This window comes from Neodiprion pinetum, chromosome 6, assembly GCF_021155775.2.
Source record: "Neodiprion pinetum isolate iyNeoPine1 chromosome 6, iyNeoPine1.2, whole genome shotgun sequence".
Lineage (NCBI taxonomy): Eukaryota > Metazoa > Arthropoda > Insecta > Hymenoptera > Diprionidae > Neodiprion > Neodiprion pinetum.
Genome location: NC_060237.1, coordinates 1,073,983 through 1,099,123, shown reverse-complemented (window position 1 = coordinate 1,099,123; position 25,141 = coordinate 1,073,983). Strand labels below are relative to the sequence as shown.

The following is a 25,141-nucleotide window of genomic DNA, read 5'->3' as shown; positions in this document are numbered from 1 at the left end:
GTAATTCCGCGTCGCGGAAGACGTCGAGAAAACGATAAATAAGAGAGCCGGAGGTGAACGGAGTAGTAGAGCCGAGACTGATTGTGTTGTGGTGAAAATAATGAAGACGCGGAAGGTATAAAAGAAGTGTAAAGTAAGTGCACAGCTACCCGCCGAGCCGATGGCGCTGCGGACGCAGGACTGAAATTAATCAAAAGACCGGTTGCAGCCGGTATAATTCACTGTATGAACACACATAATCCTGGCCGCGGGATCGGGATTCGGATCGCGATATAATCGATCTCCGCTCGTATAATCGGCATAGAAAATCGCGGCGTGATAGGTAATCGAAAATCGGATGCTGCGTTCCGTTCAGCTGCAGGCCGGGCCGAAAAGATGTAGAAGAGAAGAAGAAGAAGAAGAAGAAGAAGAAGCGAAGGGGAGGAGATGAGACTGCGGAGCAAGAAGAGATCGGGGGTGAGGACGAGGAGGAGAGACGCCACCGGAAGGCATCATTCTCGGGCGGCGTTTTAATCGAAGAAACCGGAATCCGTCGGCGGCGCGCGCCTCGACTAACAATAAGCCGGTCCGTCGACCGGATCGGGATGAAATCACGAGCCGACCACCGGGCAACGTTCATCAATGGATCCTCTCGCGTCGCGCCTCGAGATTCGCGGCTGGCCCGGAGTCTCCTTCGCCGTTGATTAATTAAATGCAATTAAGCCGGCGCGTCTTTCGGCGCTGCATTCCGCTTCTTGCGCTCATCCCGCGTCTCCTTGCGGACGAACTCCCGGCATCCTTTCGCCGGCTCCTATCCGCAGGATCCGGACGCCGAGGTACGCGCGTGCCGCCCCCGTCCTTCCATCCTCCTTCGCGTATCGAACCTCGAATGTTCGCGGTGGAAGAAGGAAAGAAGGGAGGGAACGGAGGGAAGGAAGGAAGGAAGGAAGGATCTTCTCGTGCTTCCAGCATCCTCTCCGACTCTTCTTCTTACCCGCCGGACCACCGACGCTATCGACATTTTCGCATTCACCCTTTGATTTATCGTCGGAGGTACACGTGCTCCGATACCCCGGGATGCGTGCCCTCGTCAAGAATCTCAGCTTGATTCGAATCACCGCAGAAAGAAGCGGCAGCACGAGCTCCGACTTCTTTACATCGTACGCTCGATCGACTATACACGTCGCAAAGATTGCGCCGAGTGCGTCGTACGCAAACTGATTCGTAACGTCCGCGAACGAGAAAATTTATCACCAGTGGAATTTGAGGAATTTCTTTCAGACGAGGCAGATATCCGTATTTTATTATTAATTCTATGTTCGGGATTGTCTGTGATTTGAAACGCTGGGTTCTAGAAGTCGCGAGTCCACGGTTGGACCTCGGATAACTGCCATTCGTTTGACACTCACTTCCAGCGTGTTCGTAACACTTGAAACTCGAGTACACGGAACTTTTCATAAATCGCAGAAACCTTAGGCTTAAGAGCAGCTTGATTTGACGATTATTGACGAGTAAATTCAGGCCGCTCTTGTCGATCGAAATCGGGTAATCGATAGTTGAGTAAATTGAAAAGTGAGTTACGAAACTATCCGGTAGATATAGAAGGACCATTAAACTGCAGCCTACTTAAACCAGCGGTATATATATATATATACGTAGATAAAATATCATCATAGTTGGGAAAGTTGCGCTGAGACTTGCACAGCGGCATTTAGACCGAATGATTTTAATTATGGGACATAACTCATCGCTAAGGTCTATCAGGTTACGCAAATGAATCGTTCGATTTTAATTAACCACTTTCCAATAATGTTCCCAAACAACCTCCGGCGACTTGGGGAGGGTCGCCTGCAGCCGCGCAGGTGCGAGCACGTATGCATCAATCTTAAGAAAAAAATCGAACCCCGGTAGAGATTTATCATTTTTGAACAGTAATTTCTTGAACCGAATACATAATTCTTCTACTCGAAGCTGCCCTACAATAGAATCCTTTGCTACCGCATCGATACGGCAAAGTTTCCTAAGAATTATCCTGCAACCCGCACGCACACACACACACACACACACACACACGCGCGCAGGGGCAAAAAATGTGTGGAAATGGGTTTTAACTATCGCTGACCAACATCAGACACGTTACGGGCGTTTCGTAACGGATTTTGCGTAATTGCGTTTATAACGCGATTGCCGTGTAATAATTATCTCGCCGGTCGGTGCAGCTGCAGTCGTACACATTGATAGACGTCAAGAAATCGGCTCGCGTACGAAGATCCGCGATTACGGATACCTAGCCGAGCTCGTTGCTCGTTAAGAGAGCGCAACGTGAAACTGGACCGTAGTCCGTAGGTTGTAAAATATTCGAGGAAGTAAAGTACAAAGGAGCGTGGGCGAAGGGCCGAGCAGTGCGTTAGTAGGAACGAGCCGGAGGGCCCGAAGCCGGCTAATGATTGGACACGTGATGATTTCGTGACAAATTGACCCCGCAGCAAGAACTTTCCTCGAGACGAGTCGACGCGAGGCTCTTTCACCGGGTTCTAGCGGCTCTTACGCTCAATTGTCAGCACCAGCTTGACCATTGGCTCGGCTCTTCCGAGCTCCACGGGAGACTCGAGTTTTGACGTGACCCAAGACCCTGATTTGCGTTTCAATGCCCCCCGAGGAAATATCACAGCGTTCGTTTTTGACGCGTCGCGCGGACTGCGGCAATTGAAAGTAAAGAAATAAAAACAAAATAAAAATGCCATACCCAGCCGGAGATGCCTCGTTCCTCGTAATTGTCCGTTATATGCATCAAATATTTATATATATATATATACATGACTGGCTGACTGGATGGTCCGTCTATCTTCCTATCTATCTATCTATCTATCTATCTATCTATCTATCTATCTATCTATCCATCTATCTATCTACATATCTGTCTTTCTCTTTCACACTCTCAAGTGTAGCCTCCTCCTCCCGCAACACTTTTGTTGCGTGACATTCTTCGACTGCCGGAATTTTTTACTACGGTAGTCCCACAAAGATCAGTCCGGTACATCCTTCTGCCTCGAGGTATCAGCATGTTGGAAGTTTGTTTTTCTCTCAACTTTTTTACGCGACCGTCTAATCACTCCCCGTGCAATCAAATTGACACGAAGTGAGAAGCTTTTCGTTTCGTGGGATCGTCGATCACCACCGACACTTTAAATAAATTTCAAATCGCTGATATCAATGTTTTGATATCCATTGTAGGGATAAGCGAATGATACTCGAAGCGTCGCGATATTCTATTTTTTAAAAAGTAGTCCCGCAGCTCGATCCTCCTTTATTTTCCAAACCCCGAAATTCACGTTAGCTTGTTTGTTAAATCTCGCGAAGTCGCGGTAGAATCACGAGAAGAATCGTAATTTTCGTCAATAATTCCCTAGCGGGTTTGAGTCTGCGGTTTTTGTTCCGCAGAGGTGGATTCGCGGTTGCGATCGGTCCCGGGATCGGGCCAGGAGTGTTTTCTCTTGCGAAACGAAAGATCGTACAGTTGCACGTAACAATCGCGCGAGATACGAAGTCGCGAGTATCTCTTGGTTACACGTAGAGTCGACGAGATATCGGTTGTACCTAGTGGGCGTTTCACTTCCATCGAGATATAATCTAATTGTAAGGTCCGACCCGGCCCGACGCGTTCTTCTGGCCTCGAACGAGCGGCGGACAAGCAAGCGTTGCTGCAAAGGCGAGGCGAGGCGAGCTTGCGAGCTTGCGAGCTGTAAGCTGAACGAAGAAAGGAGCGGAGCGGAGTCGAGTGGAGGAGAGGAAGAAAGAGACGGGACACCGTTACAGCCGCGGCTGAAACCCCGCGAGGTGCACAAACCCGGAGGACGGTGGTAAACGCAGCCGAGGGACTCTCGCCGTGTCCGGACAGGTTATAAGGCGAAGGAGCAGGTGTACGACGACCCAGGGACGCACTCGAAATCAGGCTCCGAGTCGCAGGTGCGCCTTGAAAACGAGGAGGAGGAAGATCGGAGAGAAAAATTCAAAGACGGACACCCCCGACGAGCGAGAGACTCGAACGAGAGAGAGAGATGAAAAGCCCGAATTTACGAGGATAATCGATCGACGTTGACCCGCGAACACCTCGTCGTCTTTCGGTCGGTGGAAAGTCACACGACGCGTAACGGCGAGGCATAAATCACTCCCGGGGTATGATTCGGACAAGCGAACACATGTAGCCTGACACACGACGACGATAATTTTCAGGCCACGCGTGGGGCTCGCGAAACACGAGTTTCATTGCAGCCGATTCAATTTTTACCCCAGCGTTAGCGAGCGAGTCGGTATTTATTTATTTATTTATTTATTTATTTATTTATTTATTTATTTTTCTCTCCAATATAGTATAATAACATGCAGCAGGGCGTGAGCACGAGCACCGGAGCGTATCTTTCAAACGTTGTGAGATAATTATCGCTGCGGGGCGTTTATTTTCTCCGCGTACCCGATGCATACCCGATCCGTACCATGGGACGATAGCCGTGCACGGTTAGTGGAAGATTCTTCCCTATCAGACTTATCGGAGTTAATTTTTCATCTCCTATCGACTCTATCTCCCGGTCCTCAATCTCATCTCAGATGCGACCCTGTAAGCTGCCCAACAAGTGTACGTATACACGCTGGAACACAGCGGCACAGCAGAGGCAGCTGGCTATCTATGAATTAATTGGATTAGAAGGTCCTTTTGATGTACTGACAAATTATCGAGGCCTGTACGCGTAGATTAACCTGACACAATATCCGTCACTGGGTGTCGGTTGATCGGGAGAAAAGGAGAAAAGAACGTTTGAAGAAATTGAAGCTAACAGAAAGAACCACGCCGCCTTTTCCCTGTAACACCGGCGGTCAACGCGACGTGACGGTGTTAAAAGATAATTACAGATCGTGATGTGAAATTGTCAATTAGCGAAGAGCGTTGAATGGCATTAAACGAATTGCGTACAACGGCAGACGCAGGAATCATCGGTAATTTTATACGTGATATTAACGACGTGACCGTATATAACACTGTCCTTCTCCAACGCGTTTAATGTCATCGAATGCAAATTCGCATATCGTGTGCATGTGAAAATAATATAACATAACGTGTCACACCCACACACAGCTGTAGGGAGGCAATAAAATCTAGATAAACCGAAAGGTCCAAGCCGTACATGCACTTTACACCTACTTCTCCGGTAAATATTCCTAGGCGCCGCATGAGCAAAGCGATAAAGACTTATTCTCGGATTTGTTAATAACAGTTGCGTATAATATTAATTTTAATTCAATGCATCGACTAATTGAATTCACCTACACGCAGTTGCGACAAGCGAGAATCGCTAATATATAATACAGGTATGTTCGTACGATGTTCAGTGTTTGCGCTATCGCGGTTAATCAACGTTTCTCTACACCTCAATGTACCGATTATGCTATACAACGAGAAGATGCCATCGTCGACGAGAAAGGAAATTACGTGATGCAGGTGCAGGCGACCGTCTTGTCTTAGATGATGATGATAATAATCGACGATAGCAGACCTTGTCGTACGCTTAGAACTTAATAGCAGTCATGGTGCACTGAACCTTTACCATCGTATTATATACGTGCCGTAATGATAATTATATATATATATATTATACAAATATAATATAAATATACATATATATATATATATATATAATTATTTTTACTGTTCGTATAAGTACTATGTATTATCATTATCAATAATATTACAGTTAGCACTAGCGCCGTTATTATTATTATTATTATTGTTATTGTTATTACAGGAAATGATGTCGCAAATGTACAATATTTGACAGGCTTCTGTATATTATGTATGTATTATATATATGTATATATATGTATATATATATTATATATATATATAGTATTTATCGCACTATAATTATATTATTTAATAATATAGGTTGTGATAGTAATAATTTATTAGCAAACGATATTTTATTATTTGTGTTGTATTGTTATTATTCATATTATCATTATAATTATTGTTGTTGTTATTATTATTATTATTATTATTGATAACTTTGTATCGTACGGTAGGTATAATATGTATAATAGTCGTAAGGAACAGAGTTCTTCATCTAGCCGCGAACGCTCGCGGTATTTTGATAAAGTTGTTATTCCCCCCTTAATTCCGTTCTCTCTTTTTATGCATCCTGGAACACGGCATATTGAATACGTAGGTATAATAACTTGACGATGTAATATCTAATACGACGCGTGTGAATATAAATACAGGCCGAGCATGCGCGGACGTGTGTCTTCTGAATTCATCTAAATTGCGGCGAACGTTTGCGGCTAATTCGACAGGTCGATATCGATAACGTATCGACGAGACACTACTAGTGGCTAGTATAGGCAACTACGGTGATATGGTTGAGTTGTGTTTTCGTCGTTTTTTTTTTTGTTTTTTTTTTATTTATTTTTTTTTTTTATTTTTTTCTAGCTTCAAGAAGTGTTTTTAATTGTTTTCCATCGCACAAGTAGTTCAATATTAATCATCAGAATTAGACGATTAACGTTACATACGCTACGTTATATAAACTCTTCAAAACCCTCTTCGACGATCTTATATTTATCTTTTTATATAGCATCTTTTATACACGTCGCGGGACGCATTTCGTCGCGCAGAGAAATGGAAAAGGTAATGAGAAAAAGAGATTTACAAAAAAAAAAAAACAAAATAAAAAAACCGCTGAAAAGTAGTCAAAATTAATTTTGAACGGAGTGAACATTGTGTCGATCAATTTAAAGATTCGTCAGAAAATATACATACTGACGTATTTATAATACAATGTATCGTATACATAGGATATGTATACGAATTGTAGTACATATGTATAATATGTATGTATATAGATATATATATATTTTTTTTTTTTAAATGTATTTATAGATATAGATCAGCTACGGTTTTTATTATATAGGAATATAATTTGGTCTTTCATATTTGCTGGTAATTAGATTCGAAAAGTTGATTGTTGCTTAAAAAATAAGGTCGGTAGGTTTGGTCAATCGTACAATTATTAAAGATCATCGTGTACTGTGAGGAAATAGTTTTTCTTCGTTACTTTTTTCTTATGTACAGATTATCCCGCGTTAAACTTCATTACAGTCTCCGTCATTCTCGACTCTTGTCAGGCAGTCGTTAATGAGACTTGTAAATATTTATGTACTCAACGAATGTATGTATGTATTGCTATCGAGATCAACCGTTGAATATCATCTTTCGTGGGCGTTATTTCAGCGAAGGCCTTATTTCGTATGGTCTAAGTCTGTGACGTAATTCACATGTGATTTCTTCCCTCGCTTCAACATATTTCACACTCCCATATATCTGACACGTTAAATAGTTCGATCACGACAGTCTAGCCTTGTACCGTTTTTTCGTTTTCTCTCTCTCTCTCCCCTCTCTGTCAACGTATGCTCGACGTATAATGAACGATATTCTTATCCAGATAGAGCATCGAGTGAAATTGATATTAAAAAAAAAAAAAAATAAATAAACAGAAGTCGATCAATTATTCACCGCGTAGAGATAGTATATTATAGATATAGTCGAGATGGGAAAAAATTTTCGCTATACCGATTATCATGTCTGTATAACACTGCATGTGTACATGTGCGTATATTTACACGCACTGTTTTCGTTATTGGATAATATTGTTAAGTACGTTTGATAAATTGTCGAAATTTAGAAAATACACGATTGGTCCAGATTGCTTGCTTGCTTCCTATATAATCGAAATATTATTTTATGTATAATTTTTATTTAGATCTATAGTTAATTTATTAGTTAATCATTTTTTTTTTCCCCCCATTAATAAGTATAGGCACGTAACGTGCCCGGCATTCCCGCTTTCGAAAATTTCTTTCAAACTTAGAATTCCTTCCTTCATATGTATCATATATAGCTATATACTATGTATATTATTTCAGACATTGCTAAATCGATTCATTTGAATTCCCTGCGCGAATGCGGTGTAAGAATCAAATAAAATCAATAATTTTTTCGCTACTTCATGCAAAGAGTATTCTTTCCAATTTGAAAGAAGTTTAAAAAAGACGCGAAGGGGCCGCGTTCTGCCATTTTCCAATTCTTCAGGTGCGGTATAAGGGTTCTTGAGCCCAGAAAGTATAGTAATTGTTTTTACATTTTCATAAATTCTTTACCTTTTTTTTCGCAATTTTTCCGCTCTTTCGTTTTTTATTCAATTTTATTTTCTTCTACTTTTTTCTCTGACTTTCAAACCACATTTATGCATCTTCTTGCAAACGCTCATTTTAAGTCAACGTTGTACATGCGACGCCACTTATTCGCTACAGCGATTTTATATTGTATGTATATATATATATATATATATATGCGGGAATTGCAGATAAGGGTATTATTATATATGTATGTATATCGTATACACACAATATTATACATGCATACATAGTAATTGTACTTAATTATTACGAATAAATTATTAATCGTATCGTTTAAATAACAGTATATTGTATATATATATATATATATATATATATAATATATGTATAGTAATAATGGTAATGTATTAATTTTTACGTTCGCTATTGCGCATAGAAAAAGTTTCACTTTAAATTAGGCACGACAGAAATTTGAGATTTAAGCTTCTCGTCCCTCTACTAAATATTATACATATAGTTACCGAATCGTGAAACATTTTATATTTAAGACGAGTTATAATACGCACAATGTTTGTTACAAACTTTTCGAACGGAATGGTAACAATGAGAAAGGCAAGAGCAATAGAAAAAGAATAATTCGCTCAATGTTAGCTACGTTCGTGCACGGTATCGAAAACTTCAATAGATACGTGAATTTTTTGTTTCTTATTTTTATCGTCACGTTCCTATAACCTCAACCTCGAACTACTCGAACTACTTATCAAGCTATCTACCAAATTCGAAATTTACAATAGTCAATATTTTACATAGTACATCCATTGAGAAATCGCCAGACGTTTCCAGTTAATTTGAAATTAAATTGAGGGCAAGTTGATTAATGTACCCGCAATAATTTCATCGGGATATATTTTTCGGAAACCTCTGGAATTCTGCAGATCGTGTTTCTTTTTTTTTTTTTTTTTTTTCACTAATTATGAGAGAGGCAATCACGTGATTCGGATGAAAACTTCACTTCCTTACCGCAATATATTATAGTTGATCGTCATGAGCTAATTAAACAATTAACCAACGAATTCGTACAATCATATATACTGCATAAATATTTTATAAGTATAGGTCACGTGTTATCACATTCTAGGCTCTGGATAGCAGAGCTTTTGTTCGGTAATTTACTATATTTATTTATACAGATTTAAGTTTAATGCATTACCTAATTTCATTTTATTCCCATGCAATTATTTCCATTGTACAATATTTAATTGTCAGCTTATTCTCGTTTTATCTTTTTCCTTATATTACGCTCATTATTGTTATTATTCTTTTTATTATTAATTTTACTATAACCGGTATTATTATTATTGTTGTTGCTGTTGTTGTTGTTGTTTATGTTGTCGTTTTATTATTATTACTGTTATAACTGCGATAAAGTTGTACCTTAATCGAGATGACGCGTAAATATAATAATCCGTAATGTTTCAAGATTTATCACTATTACTATGAATATATTCACGCTTATAGAACGGAGTGGGTAAAAAAAAAATTTCGTATCATTCTTCGTCCCCCTGAATGAATCCGGCGAACCAACCTCGTTTACTTTCAAATGTACCTGATCATTGTTAGATTTTGGAAACTTTGATTTCACACTGAAAGAACCGTCGAAGCGAGTGATGAGAGAGATGAAGAAAAATGAAACGGATTTTTTATTTCAGCCACCCTGTAATAGACGCGCATTTCACTCTAATGTGTATATATATATATATATATACATATATATTCGGCCGATTCGCGAACGCTACTTGCTCCATGAGTATAGTAAGATATTATCATTTTCGAGAGTATTATCATTATTTATATATTAAAGCATACGACAAATAACTATAATATCGCAGTCATCGTGACTAGATAGAGAGAATATTCCTACCTATATAATATACATTTGTAGAAACAATTCGCTACGTAACCGTAAATTTTGAACAATATAAATCCAGGCGAATATAATTTATACCGTTTTGTTAATCTTCCGCGGTGTGTTCAACAATTGTGTATAATGATAATAATAATAATAATAATAATAATAATAATAATAATAATAATAATTTGACAAGCGATTAATATTATATTTTTGCGAGCGGTGTAATTTATCTAACAATATATATTTCAGTCGAATGTCGTTCCACAACTTTGATATTTGTATCAGAGACGATCGTATATTATATATCTGACCTTCGTTTCAACATAAATAAAGTCAACAACATAATTCAACATCGCGCACAACGTGGCAGTATTTTTTTACTTTACGACCTCAACTTTAACTCTAACCGCGGTATAGGATACTTTGTAGGTACCGTATGTGTGTATAAATTATCCAACAAAGCGTTTCTCCGTTAATTAGTGAATAAACAAGGAGATAAAAAATAAACGGAGGAAAAAAATTACACGCGTTACGAACGTTTCCCTTTCCGACCTTGGCTACAAAACTATGTACAATGCACGTTGTGTATATGTGTACGCAGTGAGCACGCGTAGGAGTAAATGTGGACACTGGTTTCCTAATTGGTGATTCCGAGGCTGGCATTGCGGATGACAAGACGCAATTAGGGTGTCAATTTGGTGGAAGAAGCAAACTTTCGAACGTCGGTGGGCTTAAAAGGAATTAACGACAAAAATTGAGAGGCAACACGCTCTGCGAAACAGCGTCTGTCGAATTTTGTTCCAATAATATCTTCGTCAAACTTGAAAATAATCAAGCATTTTTAATTAGAGAAAAGACTGTTAATTAAACATACAGATTTATGTACAGAGTCGATCATATCGAATTACGAAATTCACGGACCTCCCCCCCCCTTTTTTTTATTTCCCTTCTTTCATCATCCAGCTTCGAATTCCACGTATTTTATAAATAATATATATATATAGTAAGATAATTTGAGAACGAGTGAGAGGCACCAAAGTATTTAACGCGCATTTTACAGTAAATATCCTAGGTAAAATATTTTTATAAAGGGAATGTAAAAAGTGACTCACCATTCGTTGAGAAGTTGTGAAATTCGGCACGACACGCGAACTTTTTGCTTTTAAACGACTCGACACGACGCGCGATTGATTTCGAGATTAGACATACCTACATACAAGTGTTCTTAAATTATTCCGCGTAAAATATATATTGCTCCGTTATTCTTATCGCGAATATTCCCGTAAAACGCAATTTCAAGGCATAAATATGATCAATCGACATTCTTCACATTTCACGACATTTCACTAATTCGTTTTACCCGTTGCAAATCATCGGTATCATTGTTAATTGATCTGATTGTCTGCAGCACATTTTTCAATTAAACCTCGGAGAAAATCGCCTCGGTATTTGAGAGAAGAAAAAAATGCTTAGTCAAAACCTTTACTCCTCGTTTCGCGTTGATTGTAAGAAAATTTCGACGCGTGATTCTCGTATCACAGTCGGAGTATCGACTGAGAATGAAACTGTCATTTTCGAACTTTGTTTACAACGGAGGATTAATCCTCAGGTCCATCGAATGCCTAGACTGGCAAAATGACAACAGATCGATACGAACTTGAAATTGTTCTCTTGCGAATTTAGCGACCTACTCCAGCCCTTCGTAAATACTTCTTGTAATCATTCGTCGTGATGCTCGACGTATTTCCAAAGTTTCGAACGCGGCGCACAATCATTGTCGCCAGACGATACATTTCCAACAATCTATGCGATTCTCATAGCACCGAAATTTATCCATCTTTTTCATTGTTCCTGTTCGTCTTCCAACGTCGACGTGCGCGTACAAAGCTTTAGAACGCCCCCCTAAATCACCGTAATTAATATTTATTACATGCGTGTATTCGGTGTAACGCCATGCCGGAGTCGATTTGAGTACTCGCAGCGTTTGATTCGACACGCCCGTCTATCAATCCGACATTTTTTCTCTCCTCTTTCTCCGTACCCAAATTAATTTACGACGCCTCTCTCTTTCCATTTCACGATCGATCCGCGGTATAGTCGTAACTTGACGATTGTTGGAGCGCGTGATACAATTCGGAAAAATTCGAATGAAAAATTGAAAAATTGAATAAAAATAGGTCGACAAGGTCGGTCGCAAAGCACGTTATTGTGCACTGTATGCCAGAAGTGGTTCGGCACTCAGGCGCATACCGGGTTACGGTTCAATTATGATTTCTCCTCAGAGTGCGATTAGCGCAAGAGCAGTGCAGCTAGTCTCCGTAAAGGCGGTTTTATTTATTATACATCGGTAATAAATAGGCGGTGAGTGCTCTAACTAGTCACCTACAGCATCGCGCGCTGTCTCTTCGAGCCTCGTTACGGTTGAATTTTCAAATTGGTAATGGCACACGTTCGCACTTTCACTCGGGTAATACCTAACACCGCGTACGTCGTCGGCTATTCAACTGTCGACTCAATTTTCTTCTTCTTATTAATCTTATTATTATCCTGCATCGCCACGCGTCCCGTTAATTACTACGCGGAGACAACTCGTCGAAACATTTTATCACTTCCACCGCTCTGTGTATCGTATTTTTCACTGCAGCCAATGGAACGAAGAGTAATTTTTGCAAATTGTCGAGGTGCATGAATTTTCACCGAGACATTATCCACGCATTGTATCATTTCCCTCTTTTTCCCTCTTATCTCACGTCATGCGTGACGTTGAATTATTATTTTCGTCGTTACCGGCACCCCGCCCGCAACTCTGTCGAATCAAACGCCGCGCCGAATCGGAATTTTCCAAAGTACCTACCTCCGGCTTTCGATCCACGAAATAGTAAGGCTCTATAACAATGAAAATTGTTCGAATACAGGTATATTTTTTGGACCCTAACAGTATTTATACAGGCTATAATTTTCTATCGTTAAGCTGTATGACTAAAAATACCCTCAACAGCTTCCTCGCGATTTTACGATACTTATACATATAAATTTTATCGCGACTGCAGATGATTTTTCAGTGTTAAAGAAGAATTATTTTAATCACGCTATTTTGGAATTTAAATATTCAAAAGAAAAGAACGAGGTTATGAAATATTATCTATATCATTTATTTATCCGTAATGTTTACGTAGTTTCCGTATTTAATAATCGAATTGATTAATCGCTATGCCTTATTCACAAATTTACAAGACGTATCAACGAGATTTTATTTATACTCATTATTTAAACGTTGTATCTTCCTTTCTTTTTTAAATACCCTCGAGTTTCAACCGATTAAAACACATCCACCTTTTTCACGTATCAAATTTTTATTACAAAGAACAATACCGTCCTCGACCGTGGTATTAAAAAGTAACGACCACTTCATTCTCTCATTTCTCCCCAAGTTCACAAGTATCGCGAAAAATAATAAAGAAATCTTCCGACTTATTTCCTGTTCCCATCAGAAACGTTACGGCGAACGAATTTTTGATCCACGACCAGCAGAACCAACGGAGGTTTCGCGAGTGAATTTATTTTTAGCTTATTTTATTTTATACTCGACTAAAGTTTTCTTACTTCCTCTTTCCGGTTCATTTAATAATTATACCGTTACATTTATTATTACCTTTATCAGTGTCATTATTACCGTTACTACTGTTATTATCATTATCATATTTAATATTACGAAAAATATCTCCGAAAGATCGAAGCAACAGCGTGCAACACTATCTAAAGAATCTTCAATTTTTTCTTTTGCACAGCTTAAATTTATCTACCTGTTTGTTCGAAACGTACACTACTTAAATTAATTGTTTTTCATTGTGTACGTTGCTATCTACACGTGTACGAATTTTATGCAGGCTAATGTATCGTTTCCAAGTATTGTAATATAGACCGTTTGTATATATAATATGTATATATATTATATATATAATATGTATAATAATTATATATACATATACGTATAGTGGTACAGAACCTCACTTACGCACGTACGTCGCAGGAAAAAAATAGAATTAAATTCTCGCGCAGTGATGTGATTATTAGATAATGGAAGGGTGCCTCCTCGCCTGTCACTAAGACGAATTTCTTCATATATATATATATATATATATACCTATGTATAATTTTTTTTGTCTTTATTTTTATAATAAAGTAGTCGGTTTATTTATTTTATTATTAATTTACTCTTTAGGTCATTTAATTCGTTTTACGTCTACTGCTGCATTAAATCGAGCCCGTCAAGCTCGGTTTCAACTGTACTCTTCGTTTTTTTTTTTCTTCTCTTGAAACAGGCTGTTCTATAACTTTTACCTCCGCGATGACAAACGATAACCACCTGCTTCTTCTTCATACAGCAAGTCAATCTGTGCATCGGTATATTATATATATATACAATATACATATTATCATGTATGCTAATATATTAAGCGATGAAATCGCTACGGTGTATGTTATACATAACATACACACACATATATATATACATATATATATATATATATATATGCGTATGTATATGTATATCATATTGTTCGTGTGCGTAAAACCTTATTTACAACGTGAAAGAAACGTTTCTTTTTTTTTTTTTTATTTTTATCCGTCATCTTTTCCTTCTTGCTGTAATTGTCGTTTTTGTTCTCGTTTATTCGTTCATATCGAAACGTTCGATTGCGACCGAAAAGTTGCGACAAAAAAAAAAAAAAGGAAAAACACGCATCAGCACACAGCCAAAAATAATACAGTCAGACCTGTAACATTAAAACGTTCAAACAGGTATACGGTAATGCGAAGAATATAAAATAAAAAAAAAAATTAACTCGACTTCCGCCGCCGTCGGTCCAACGAGGCTCGCAAAGAAGCAAAAGATCATTACGAGAGTAATAAATTGTATGATAAATCAGGGAGATTTTTATCTCCCGGCAGGCGGATTCCTCGTCCCCCTGAAATAATCCTCGCCGGATAAAGGCAGCCAGGAAACGGATATTTCTCAGAGGTTGCAGCAGGCGGAGGTGCGCGGTTGCAGAAACAACGAGTCGGTCGGTCAGAAGCCCTGGCTCAGCATATCCGGCGTGACGGTGGTGATGGTGAGCTTCGGCAAGACGAGCGCTTCCGGCGGCGTTGAGGGAGCTTTAAAGCTCAGCGCGGCCGAAGACGAGAGGGACGACGTCGCGGAGAGTACGGGCGCCGCGAATCCCGACGCCGAGGCGGCCCGCCGTTAGACGTCGTCCTCTATGCTCCTCAATGGGATTTGCTGCTTGTGCGCCACTGCGTTCAGCACGTACACCAGCTGGTCCATCTTTTTGTCCATCACCGACAGCTGCGGCGAAAACGAAAAATTCGCGTCAATGCAATCCGCCTCCCGTCCTCCCTCGCCCTTTCCCCCTCATCCTTATCCCTCTCTCCCTCAGCCGTTTCTCTTTTTCTTTCATACCTACCGATGCATCGTACAGCGCGGGGACCGGCATAAGAGGTCGCGGAATGAGCTGGTTGGGAAACGAAAGGCTCCGGGAGTCGGGGAACACGCTACTCAGCGCCGTTCAATGGTTTGTTGAACTCGCTCAAGGTGTCAAGACCCAAAACCCGGCGATAGTAGGGGTACCTATTTACCTACAGCCTGTTCGCACGACGAAGGAAATACTTGGGCACTCTCCGAAGTTCGATCCGTCGACGGTCTACCGATTAGACGCACGAGAAACTCTCGATTTCTCGCCTGATTTGTTGTTTTTTTTAGTTGGTTTCATTTACCGTATTCTCTACTCCCATCCTGACACCGATGGTAGATTCTTCGAAGTTCCTCGAACCGCAATCGCCGTAACGAACTGATCTAGTTGTTTACCCTCGGAAAATGCCCGGAGGCCGTTAATAATGAAGTTTGAAGACTTGACGAGTGAACAGACCAGAGCTGCACGGTCTACAGAGTTTCGAAACACGCGATTTAAGTTTGGCGGTTCAAGTTTCAGGTGGCGGGCAAACGGTAGGTACCGAACCTTTTAGCGGATGTATCGCATTGTCGTGTGTATAGCCGCCCCGTTTCCGTTCAACTTCGAACTTCGAATATCGACCTGCGCAAAGTCTGACGGATATTTGATTCGTCGTTAGCCTCGCAGACAGCGGTGTCTCGGAGGTTTACGAGCGTTCGTTCAATCCGAAGCGTAACGTTGCGAGTTGTGAAAACGAGGAATCGCATTAGACGATTCGGAACTTCTTCGTACACGTTACAACCCACGATATCGGCGCAGAAATGGTTGTAAGTAACGAAACGCCGTAACCCGAGTTGGACAACAACTTTCGGAGTGTGAAGATTTAAGGGGGGAGATACCTTTGGCTGCCTAAAAAAGGCGAAAAGTGTTTTGTTCAATAAAATGTTGGTATAACCTATCAAAAGACTAGATTCCAGTGCGCGGAACTAGATTCGAATCTCTTTTTGATGAGGCGCGATTGGTTCTTCAGCAGCGCGGGAGCTCGATATTTTCTAAAGAAGCTCGAAAATGAACTTTCCAAAGAATCCGAAGGCTCGTCGCATGGCGCTGGAATCGCTGATTAGCCGGTAAGTCATTTAAGTCGTGTAAAGTTTTTACTTGTCAAAACTTTAAACACGTTTTTCTCAAAACTACACTTACAAAACTGGTGTGACGCAAAACTCTTTCCTTGTTTAATGAAAAAATTCTGTAAAGGTAAGATAAAATATCCAGCAACAAAATTCAAGCGACGTCTTTGTCGTTTGCACACCCAGTGCGGGGAATGGAATCTCGGTGTCCTAACCGATATAAATACGGGCGGCGTCGCGGCGGGCCGAGTATTTACGATTATTACGATCGACGGCGGTTAGTTTAAGCGCCGGTTTTAATCTAGGCGCGATATTAAGCCTCGGCGCGCTATCAAAACGTCCCCGCGACGCACACGGGCGAATATTTACGCACGTTTCCACCAGTTTCCACGGAGCCTGAGGTTTAATGGTCTCAGGAACCGGGTTCGGCTGCAATATTGCAAACGCGTCGCGTACACGTTGAGCGGTTGACGTTAGCACGCGGACTCGACTCGGCTGCGACTCGCGATGCAGAGTTAATGCGATACATCGGCGGGATATGCGGTTTGGCGAACACGCGGCTTTCGGCCCGGATTAATTATTTCCTCGCCCAGAACGTAGCGGCTGCGGTTTCGAGCCCGCGCTTCGAATTTCGGCAAATCCGCGAACACCGCGCGTCTTGCATAATTATTGCGCGAGGTAAATTCGCCGGGGATCGAGCCGAGAGAAAGGCGAGACTCGTTGTTGGGCGAAACGAGTTACCGGACGGGTTCCCAGGTAGCGCCAAGCGTCGGGTTAACGCCGATCGCCGATTTCTGGTACCAACCTGCTGCTCCACACGGTAGAGACGGGCCCCGATGGTCATCGGCTTCACGTTTCCCGCCCGGTCGATTCCCGCCAAGTAACTCCCCGGCTTACCGAGCGTCTGGTCGAGCCGCCGCTGCAGTTCCTGGGGGATGAAATTCAGCAAATTCAATCTCAGGCGCGCCTCCCTCGTCACGCTTTTCCCAGGAGGGAAACGATCGGCACGAGGCGTTTCACAGATTTTTTTATTTCAGCGAGAGACGATGGGTGAAAATTTGAGCGAATGACTCTGGAGTTCGACGGAGTGACGTGTCAAAGTTAATATACATATATATAGCATATTCGTAAGCACGATTAAACACGAGATTAGACTTTGTTGAACGAACGTTTTCAGAAATTATGGGATTCGGGGGACTGTGATTCCGGATCTCAATCACGATCGTTTCGTGGTCGGAATTTGTCGCGAGATCTTAGAACGATTGATAAATTGTAGATATTTTTTATTTCTATCACGAACACGGTGCTTGAACGGTGATTGCAACCGTTGGAGCAGAGAAAAAATGCAGGCGTGATCCCTGCAGGATGCAGTGGGATTCCTAAGGGGTTACGGTTTCAATTAGCCCCGTACGGTTTGGCTTCGAAATCACATTAGCGTTAGCACACCGCGAGAAATCAATAACTGGACGTGGCTGCAGTGAGAGGTCGAGATGCAGCCTGTATGTCATATAATATAGAAACACGGATCGGGGTGTGTAATATTAACGTTGTAATTTTCGCGAGAGAATAGTGAAAAAGCCTGTTGGAATATTCAGCAACCCTTTTCTCGGCGCGATTCCATCCCGCCGTTTGCCGCGAAAGGGAATAGTAAAAATTATTAATTCCAACGTTGCAAACACGGGAATTTAAAATTGAATTTTCGTTATTCCTTTCGACGAGAAAAGCCGTCGGATGGAAATGTTCCCATTCGTTGGTTGAATAACGGACGGGAAAATTCACCCCTCCCCCTTGATTCTTGAATAATATCCGGGAAAACGCTCTCGTCTAACGAACCGGAATTTTAGCCTGCAGCTTGGATTTTCCTGCAGAAGCCGAAGAGAATCACAAGTGTAAGAGAAACTGCGATTATAGCTGCAGCTCTGCGCGGGTCCGTCATAAGGTAAATGTACCAGTTATGAAACCTTTTACTCGCCAAAGTTGTAAATTGAGGGCACAAACCGTAAATTTCTCGATGACGAAAACCAATTGCTGGAAGGTGAGACATTAGAAATTTATTTTTCAGGTAATTTTAGAACTAAGGATTAAACAGATAAGCCAAAAAAATTCAATAACTGGGACAGGGTCAATAACTGGTACGCTTACCTTAATATTTAATGTCGTCCGACGGCGAAATTTTGACTGACGGCATTTGTCAGCGGGATATTTCAGTCGGACGTGACGCTGATCAAGCCCCGTTGATATATTATATCTGCATCGTCCGTCGACGAATTGTGACGTGGATTTACCAATTTCCATCACTCTTTATTCTTGTCAGTGTTCGTCGTGACCGCGCGTCATTTTCCATTTTCACGAATTTAATCTACGGTACATACAAATAACTCTACGGAAAATAAGAAACAAAAATATAAAATAACAATGATTTCTTGAGCTCTGTTACACAAAACTCACGATCAACGCTCGACTCGAATTTATTCCTCGAAAATATACGCTGCATATTCTATTGGAAAATCGTACCGAAGTTCGAAAGAAAATGAAGAAAAATAAAAATAAAAATAAAAAATAATGAAACGGCGACAAAGCTGTATTCGAAAAAAAAAGGATCGTCCACGAAGTGGATCCCTTTTCGTTTTCCCGCCATTTAGCGATTAGTCACTTTCCGAGCATTACATCCGCAGCACAGGGATGAAAAGAGGGTGCAGGTTTCTGTTTGCGTACCCGATAGTAATTGCAACACCATCAATTTTCGTTAAGCGCTAGAACCATTTTTCACCGTCCATCTCGCGCATAGACGACCGTTATGGAAATTTCGCCCAGACCTGATCCACGTTGTTTTTCATTTTACAATCAATGGTACAGCGTCCATATCGCCGTTATACGTTACGTGCTCATGGCAATACGCAACACTATATCGGAAATTGCACTCGTTTCTTTTTAATTTTTTTTTTCCAACCCTGGGTTCTAATTTTGTTCACTTTTCATCAGTTTCATCGGTCGCCAATGATTTATCGTCGAATCGACGGATAAACAGTTTACACTTGATACGGAACGAAGGGCGGGAGATTAACGAGGAAGTGATGCTGACCTTTATCCGGACCATCATGTTCAAGTGGCCCTGGCTGTACTGCTCGATGACGTCACGGACGTCGTACGGTTTTCTCGCTTGCTGAAACTTCCTCCGAGCAACGAAATACTTTATCTTCCGTATCGCCCGTATCGCGTTACGATGGGCTTCCGTCAACCTGCAATTAACCCCATTACTGCTCAAGCGTGTTTATTCGATGACATTTGACCGCTTGACTGTTCGGCGAATTTGTTTTACTTTTTTCCTGAGTTCTTTTTTCGCTGTATTCTAGGCAAAATAAAAACATATCTCTACAAGCAGAATTTTTGTTTCATCAAGGATGTCGTGTAAGAGGTGAGTAGAAGCATAATACGCGAACATTGTAAGCTTGGAATATGAGGAGAAGTCCAAAACGAAGAAAAAGAGAAACGTTACGATCAACGGATAACGAGTGATAGTAAAAAGGCTTTCAATCGCGACTCAAACATGATTGTGGTAATTCGTGAATTCTAATTCACGGAATTAGGAATCAACGTTCCTTCGTTAGACGTTATTTTTGATAGTAGTGATTTGTTGCGGAGTGATTATATCCACCCTCGCAGCTGTGTAACGGAGGGTGTTTCTCACCCGATCCCGCAGTATTCTTTTCCGCAAGTATCGCCGGTGCAAGATTCCCGATTCGCACTACTTCGGACATTAACCGCGACGAGTGGGTAAATAGTGCAAGAAAAGTAAAACCCGAGTCGTAAATAAATTTTCGAAACGAAAATAACCGAGGTACGACAGCCGACGGAGTGTATTTGCACGTTTATAGAGAGGGTTGGAAAGTCGTTGAAGTGGACGAGACAGGAGTTGCCAGACTAAATTTCCGGCAGCACCGCGCCGCGTTTTCGCCGAGACGAAAGAGATAAATTCCGATCGACATTGGATCTTAAGTTTAATGAACATGTTCAGCGGTACCTGCAGCAAGGATCGAGAGATCCGCCCTCTCGCCTTCGGCTTGCAGGAAGTTTGAACGGAAATGCACCGGAGGGCTTGTAGCTGATGGAGAGAAGGTGTAAAGTCGAACATAAATTCCGGATCGTTGGAGCCAAGCTCTGAAGGAGCGTCGGGTAAATCTCTTGCACAACCCCCGAGTCTGCTTGATTATTTTTAATAATTTACTCGGAGGCGTCGTTAGGAGTGCAGCGGGAAGTGCAGACTCTTTTTTCACCGCCCTTAGAAGGTCTTTGCTGCGGAGGATAAGTGCTGAAAATTTGAATACGTTTCGTGTTTTTTTTTCTTTCTTTTTTTTTTTTATTTTCTTTTCGCGTTCTTGTTCCTGTCTAAATCCTGCGCGTGAATTTCACCGCGGGGATCCTTACAAAGTGCCACCGAAATCGCTTTGATCATTTGCGCGAGGGTGAATCCCGCGAGATCACTTCACCTGCGTCACACGCGATATGATTTGAATTATCGATTCGTCCGCCGTGCGGCTTTCGGATTTTTTTATTCCTTGATTTACTCTCGACTTTCGTATCGCGGGGTTCCTCCTTAACAAGCCTCGAAAACAATCGACCGGCTCTCGCGTTCGAGGGTGTTGGGGTGAAATAAAAAAAACAAAAAAAAAAAAAAAAGTCGTTCGTCGAGAGGAAGAACCGAGGCAAGAACGACCAATCAAGGATCGACTGTCGCGTCGTAACGGAATTCGACGCAAAAGATAAGTGAGGAATAAAATTTGAAGAAAAAAAAAAATACCAGAAATACGGGAAAAAATAAGGGAAACAGGAAGGGAAGGATGACGGGAGAGGAGGGAAGAATGATTCTTTGTACTTACGTAGTGACGCGTTGGGGCTCCTCGATGTCGATATCTATTTCATCGCTCGCTGCTTCCGTCACGGAGCTTGTCTGCGACGTGAAAAGACTGCCCCTGCCAACCGGAAACACACTACTTACAACGTCACGGTCGATAATCTCTTCTCTTTGCGGCAAAATTCACTTTCTCTCTCCCTCTACGTCTTCGTTTTAAAGCTCACGATCAACCGAAATTCAACAAACAAACCGAACGAGTGGTTCACGAAAGTCGCCAGGTTTTGAACAGCGTTTTTATCGCGTGACTGTCGAAGGCAACTGGAAATCGCGTTCGCTTTGCGAAAAAATTCCCTGATTCGAAATTTATTGCGCATGAAATTCCCTCGCTTGGGGAAAAATTGATAATACATAGGTATCTGTACGTTGTATTCATAGGCGCAATTACTCGTTTAGTTATACCTATAATAAAATGAACAAGAACTCGGGAACATTTTGTTTGTTATAGTCAATAGAAATTTCTAGTATGTGATATAAATGTCGTTGCATTAACAATTTGAATATTGTTGGCGTTACAAGAGAATGGGTATTGTAGTAACCGCAATTACGGAAATTTCTCTCGATGAGATTAATCGCGGTTGAATGAGGAAATATGGGAATTCCCATGATTAACAACTCTGTGTATTCCGAGTTTTCCCACGCTGACAATGAGAAAAGAGTTCGTTCACCGTTAACAAACGTACATTTGGATAAGACGAAAGTAGATCCAAATATGATCCGTCAACTATAAACAAACTTCTATCTATCGTTACCAAGTTCAACTAAAATTTGATAATAACAGCAATAAAACTCGTTGCTCGGTGCGGATCCGCACGAATCCATCCGCACTCGGGATGATGAAAAAGTGAGGAGAAATGGTGAAACTGATGAAAACGTCGGACGTACCGATTGTCGCGTCTCGCACGATTCGGCGTTCCAGCCTTCGGTTCCTCCATGTAAAAAACGACGTCGCCCTCGCTGTCGCGGCGCTGGACGTCGTTGTTCCCGGTGGCTGAGGAGCCGGTGACGGGGGGCGGTGGTAGAGTTTGACCCGACTGCTGGACCTCCATCCGGTTCCGGGACTTGCGCCGTTTCAAGACGCTTGCTTTTTTAGCCACCTGGATCATAAGAGACTGAACCCCCGTTGCCCTCCCATTATGACACGTTCAACACAACATGCACTACCCTACGAAGTGGTCGATTTCTCACGCTCGTCACCCGAAAAACAGGCAGAGGTTTAGGCTACTCTTTCTCTTCCCTGGAGTTCCCCGGGGATCGGACGTCCGTGTCCCGGACCGGAAACGGGTTCGAGGCGTCGACGCCGACACATTATATATTTACAACACCGTGCATTTCACATATTCCTACATACATACATACATACATACATATACATATATATATATATATATACATGTATATATATACTAGAACCGCGCAAGCTTCAAACCCGATGGGACACTGAGCTCGTTCTTCTGTGCATACTACGTATTTTCCTCAGGCTCGTTACGCCGTTTCGACGTTTCAATACTTTCCCCATTTTTGGTATCCTCTTTTTTTTCTATCTTCGACTCAATCGCAACCCCGAGACACGTGCAACGTGGTCTCAAATTCGTGTCGAATCTTTCACTTTTCATTTCTTTCATTAATATCTTTCAGAACATTCAGAGCTTTTACACACAGCGTGCGGATCGATCCTGAGACTCGAGACGAAGTTGAGATTGTGAAAATTTTTAGAGTTTTATAAAATTCAAAGTAACGTATGATAAGGCACTCGGTTTTTTCTATGCAACAATCGCTACTAATTGTAAGATCTCTGTATTACATAAAAATTTGTTAGATAAAAATGCGAACAAGTATGGAAGTTATTAAAAGTAGAAGCGAGCGATTTTCAGTTTTCAGCCGTATAACGTGACAGCGACTATGATTACATTACTACGATAACTCGTGTCATGCGTCTGGAAGAGAGTATTTACTAAAAATTGATGTAAAACTTGGTGTGCTACGGAAAACCAACACTTCTGCTAATCACAGAATTACCATGAATAAAAACAGAGTCGTGAATAGATACTTAATACATGTGTATTGCAAGATAACGTTTAAACGCGATTCTTGCGCTTTTGTGTTTATGAATGTACACCAGATTTTTAAAGAGCTTTCATTCCGCCTAATCTATGTCAAGCTTCATCCTGTATTATTTTTTCACGCGTACGTGTCTCCGTAGAAGAAGAAGTTTATAAAGAAATTTGTAGCTAGCTGAAAAGTGGTGTGTAGTAGAATAGTTCAGGGAAGAAAGATAGACGAACGACCACAGAATCCCATCGTAACAACACAGCATCCATAATTATGCCACAGCGATAATATTTCGTCAGTCCTATCGTTGAAAACGAATTTGTAACGTGGAACAACGGACAGTGATTGCAACGAGCAACGGTACGTGTAAAAATAAATAAATATTTCCCGTAAAGTGGCTTCGCGGTTTGACGTGAAAGTCGAAAAAGGTGGATAATACCTGATTCAGTTCACGTTGCGACATTGACATTTACATATATGCAAAGCAGACTCATGCAACGTATTGTACAATGATTTCGTGATACGCGTTACTTTTTAATATAAAAAAAAGTTCACTTTTCGTGCTTTTAGCTTCGACTGGTCGAACTAGTACGAGTAACGATTTCTTTCTTACCGGAAAAGAATTTATACTATTTCTTTCTAATTTTCCAATAAATTTTGACTAATCAAATTTTTGCAGATCTTGAATTTTACCAAAGCTTAAGAATCTGCGAAGTGTTCCGAGGGGATTGCAGAGATATATAGTATACAGTGGAGTTGATGTAAGGAAATGAATATGTTGTGTGTCTTAGAATTGAAATAAACATGCAAAATAAGTGTATGTATATTTATACACGTATATATATGTATGGTTGCACGTACATACATGTATATACATACTTTTGTATAAAATATTGAAATAAATCTAAACCATTTACATACCATCTTCTTTACACAAATCAACTGAAATATACACAGGGATATTTCATCAATGTTGTCCCCAAATAAACACAATTAATTATATAAGTTGCTTTTTCTCTAATTAACGACTTATTCAAATCGTTTCAGTGGATTTCTATACAAGTTTCTTTTTCTTTTTCTCTTTGTCATCAATTCTCCTACTTAATTAATTGTCGTAGCACGAGTGAAAAACAAATTTTTTCCCCTCCACATACTAATTATTATCTCGCTTAAGGTACATATATCCAACACCCAACAAAACTATATTCGCCTATTATATGCACGTCAGCAGCTACAATATGCAATGAAAATAATATTGATATCAATAATAACAATAACACCAACGATAATTATAGTAACAGCAACATTACCACATATCAACATCATTGCAACAAAGCAAATATTTCATCAAATCTGATGAAAAATTTGATCATAATTCTCAACCGTATAACGCGAACATTGTCATCAAATTGCATTAATTTAATAAGTAGTTTTACTTGTGATGAAAATTCATCGCGATTCGAGCTACCTGTTAACACCCGTGAGAACGAACACTCGTTGCGCTTAATGGTGTGAAAACACAAAT

The 25,141-nt window shown here is 40.8% G+C and overlaps 1 protein-coding gene across 6 annotated transcripts in view; it reads right to left on the bottom strand.

The window, feature by feature from the left end:
- The window catches only part of KCNQ (KCNQ potassium channel), a 129,927-nt gene that overhangs the window by 20,968 nt on the left and 83,818 nt on the right, over positions 1-25,141 (bottom strand). Inside the window, exons 9-14 of one of the 6 annotated variants that reach the window (XM_069137284.1) lie at positions 24,538-24,558; positions 22,450-22,676; positions 21,533-21,643; positions 19,738-19,912; positions 17,461-17,583; positions 14,337-15,425 (exon numbers count right to left, since the gene is read on the bottom strand). In XM_069137284.1, the coding sequence (XP_068993385.1) occupies positions 15,324-15,425; positions 17,461-17,583; positions 19,738-19,912; positions 21,533-21,643; positions 22,450-22,676; positions 24,538-24,558 (759 nt within the window). In that variant the 3' untranslated portion in view covers positions 14,337-15,323. Of the gene's footprint in view, positions 1-14,336; positions 15,426-17,460; positions 17,584-19,737; positions 19,913-21,532; positions 21,644-22,449; positions 22,677-24,537; positions 24,559-25,141 lie in introns of those variants that run through there. The other 5 variants (XM_046633051.2, XM_069137286.1, XM_046633056.2 and 2 more) reach the window with 5 other exon arrangements.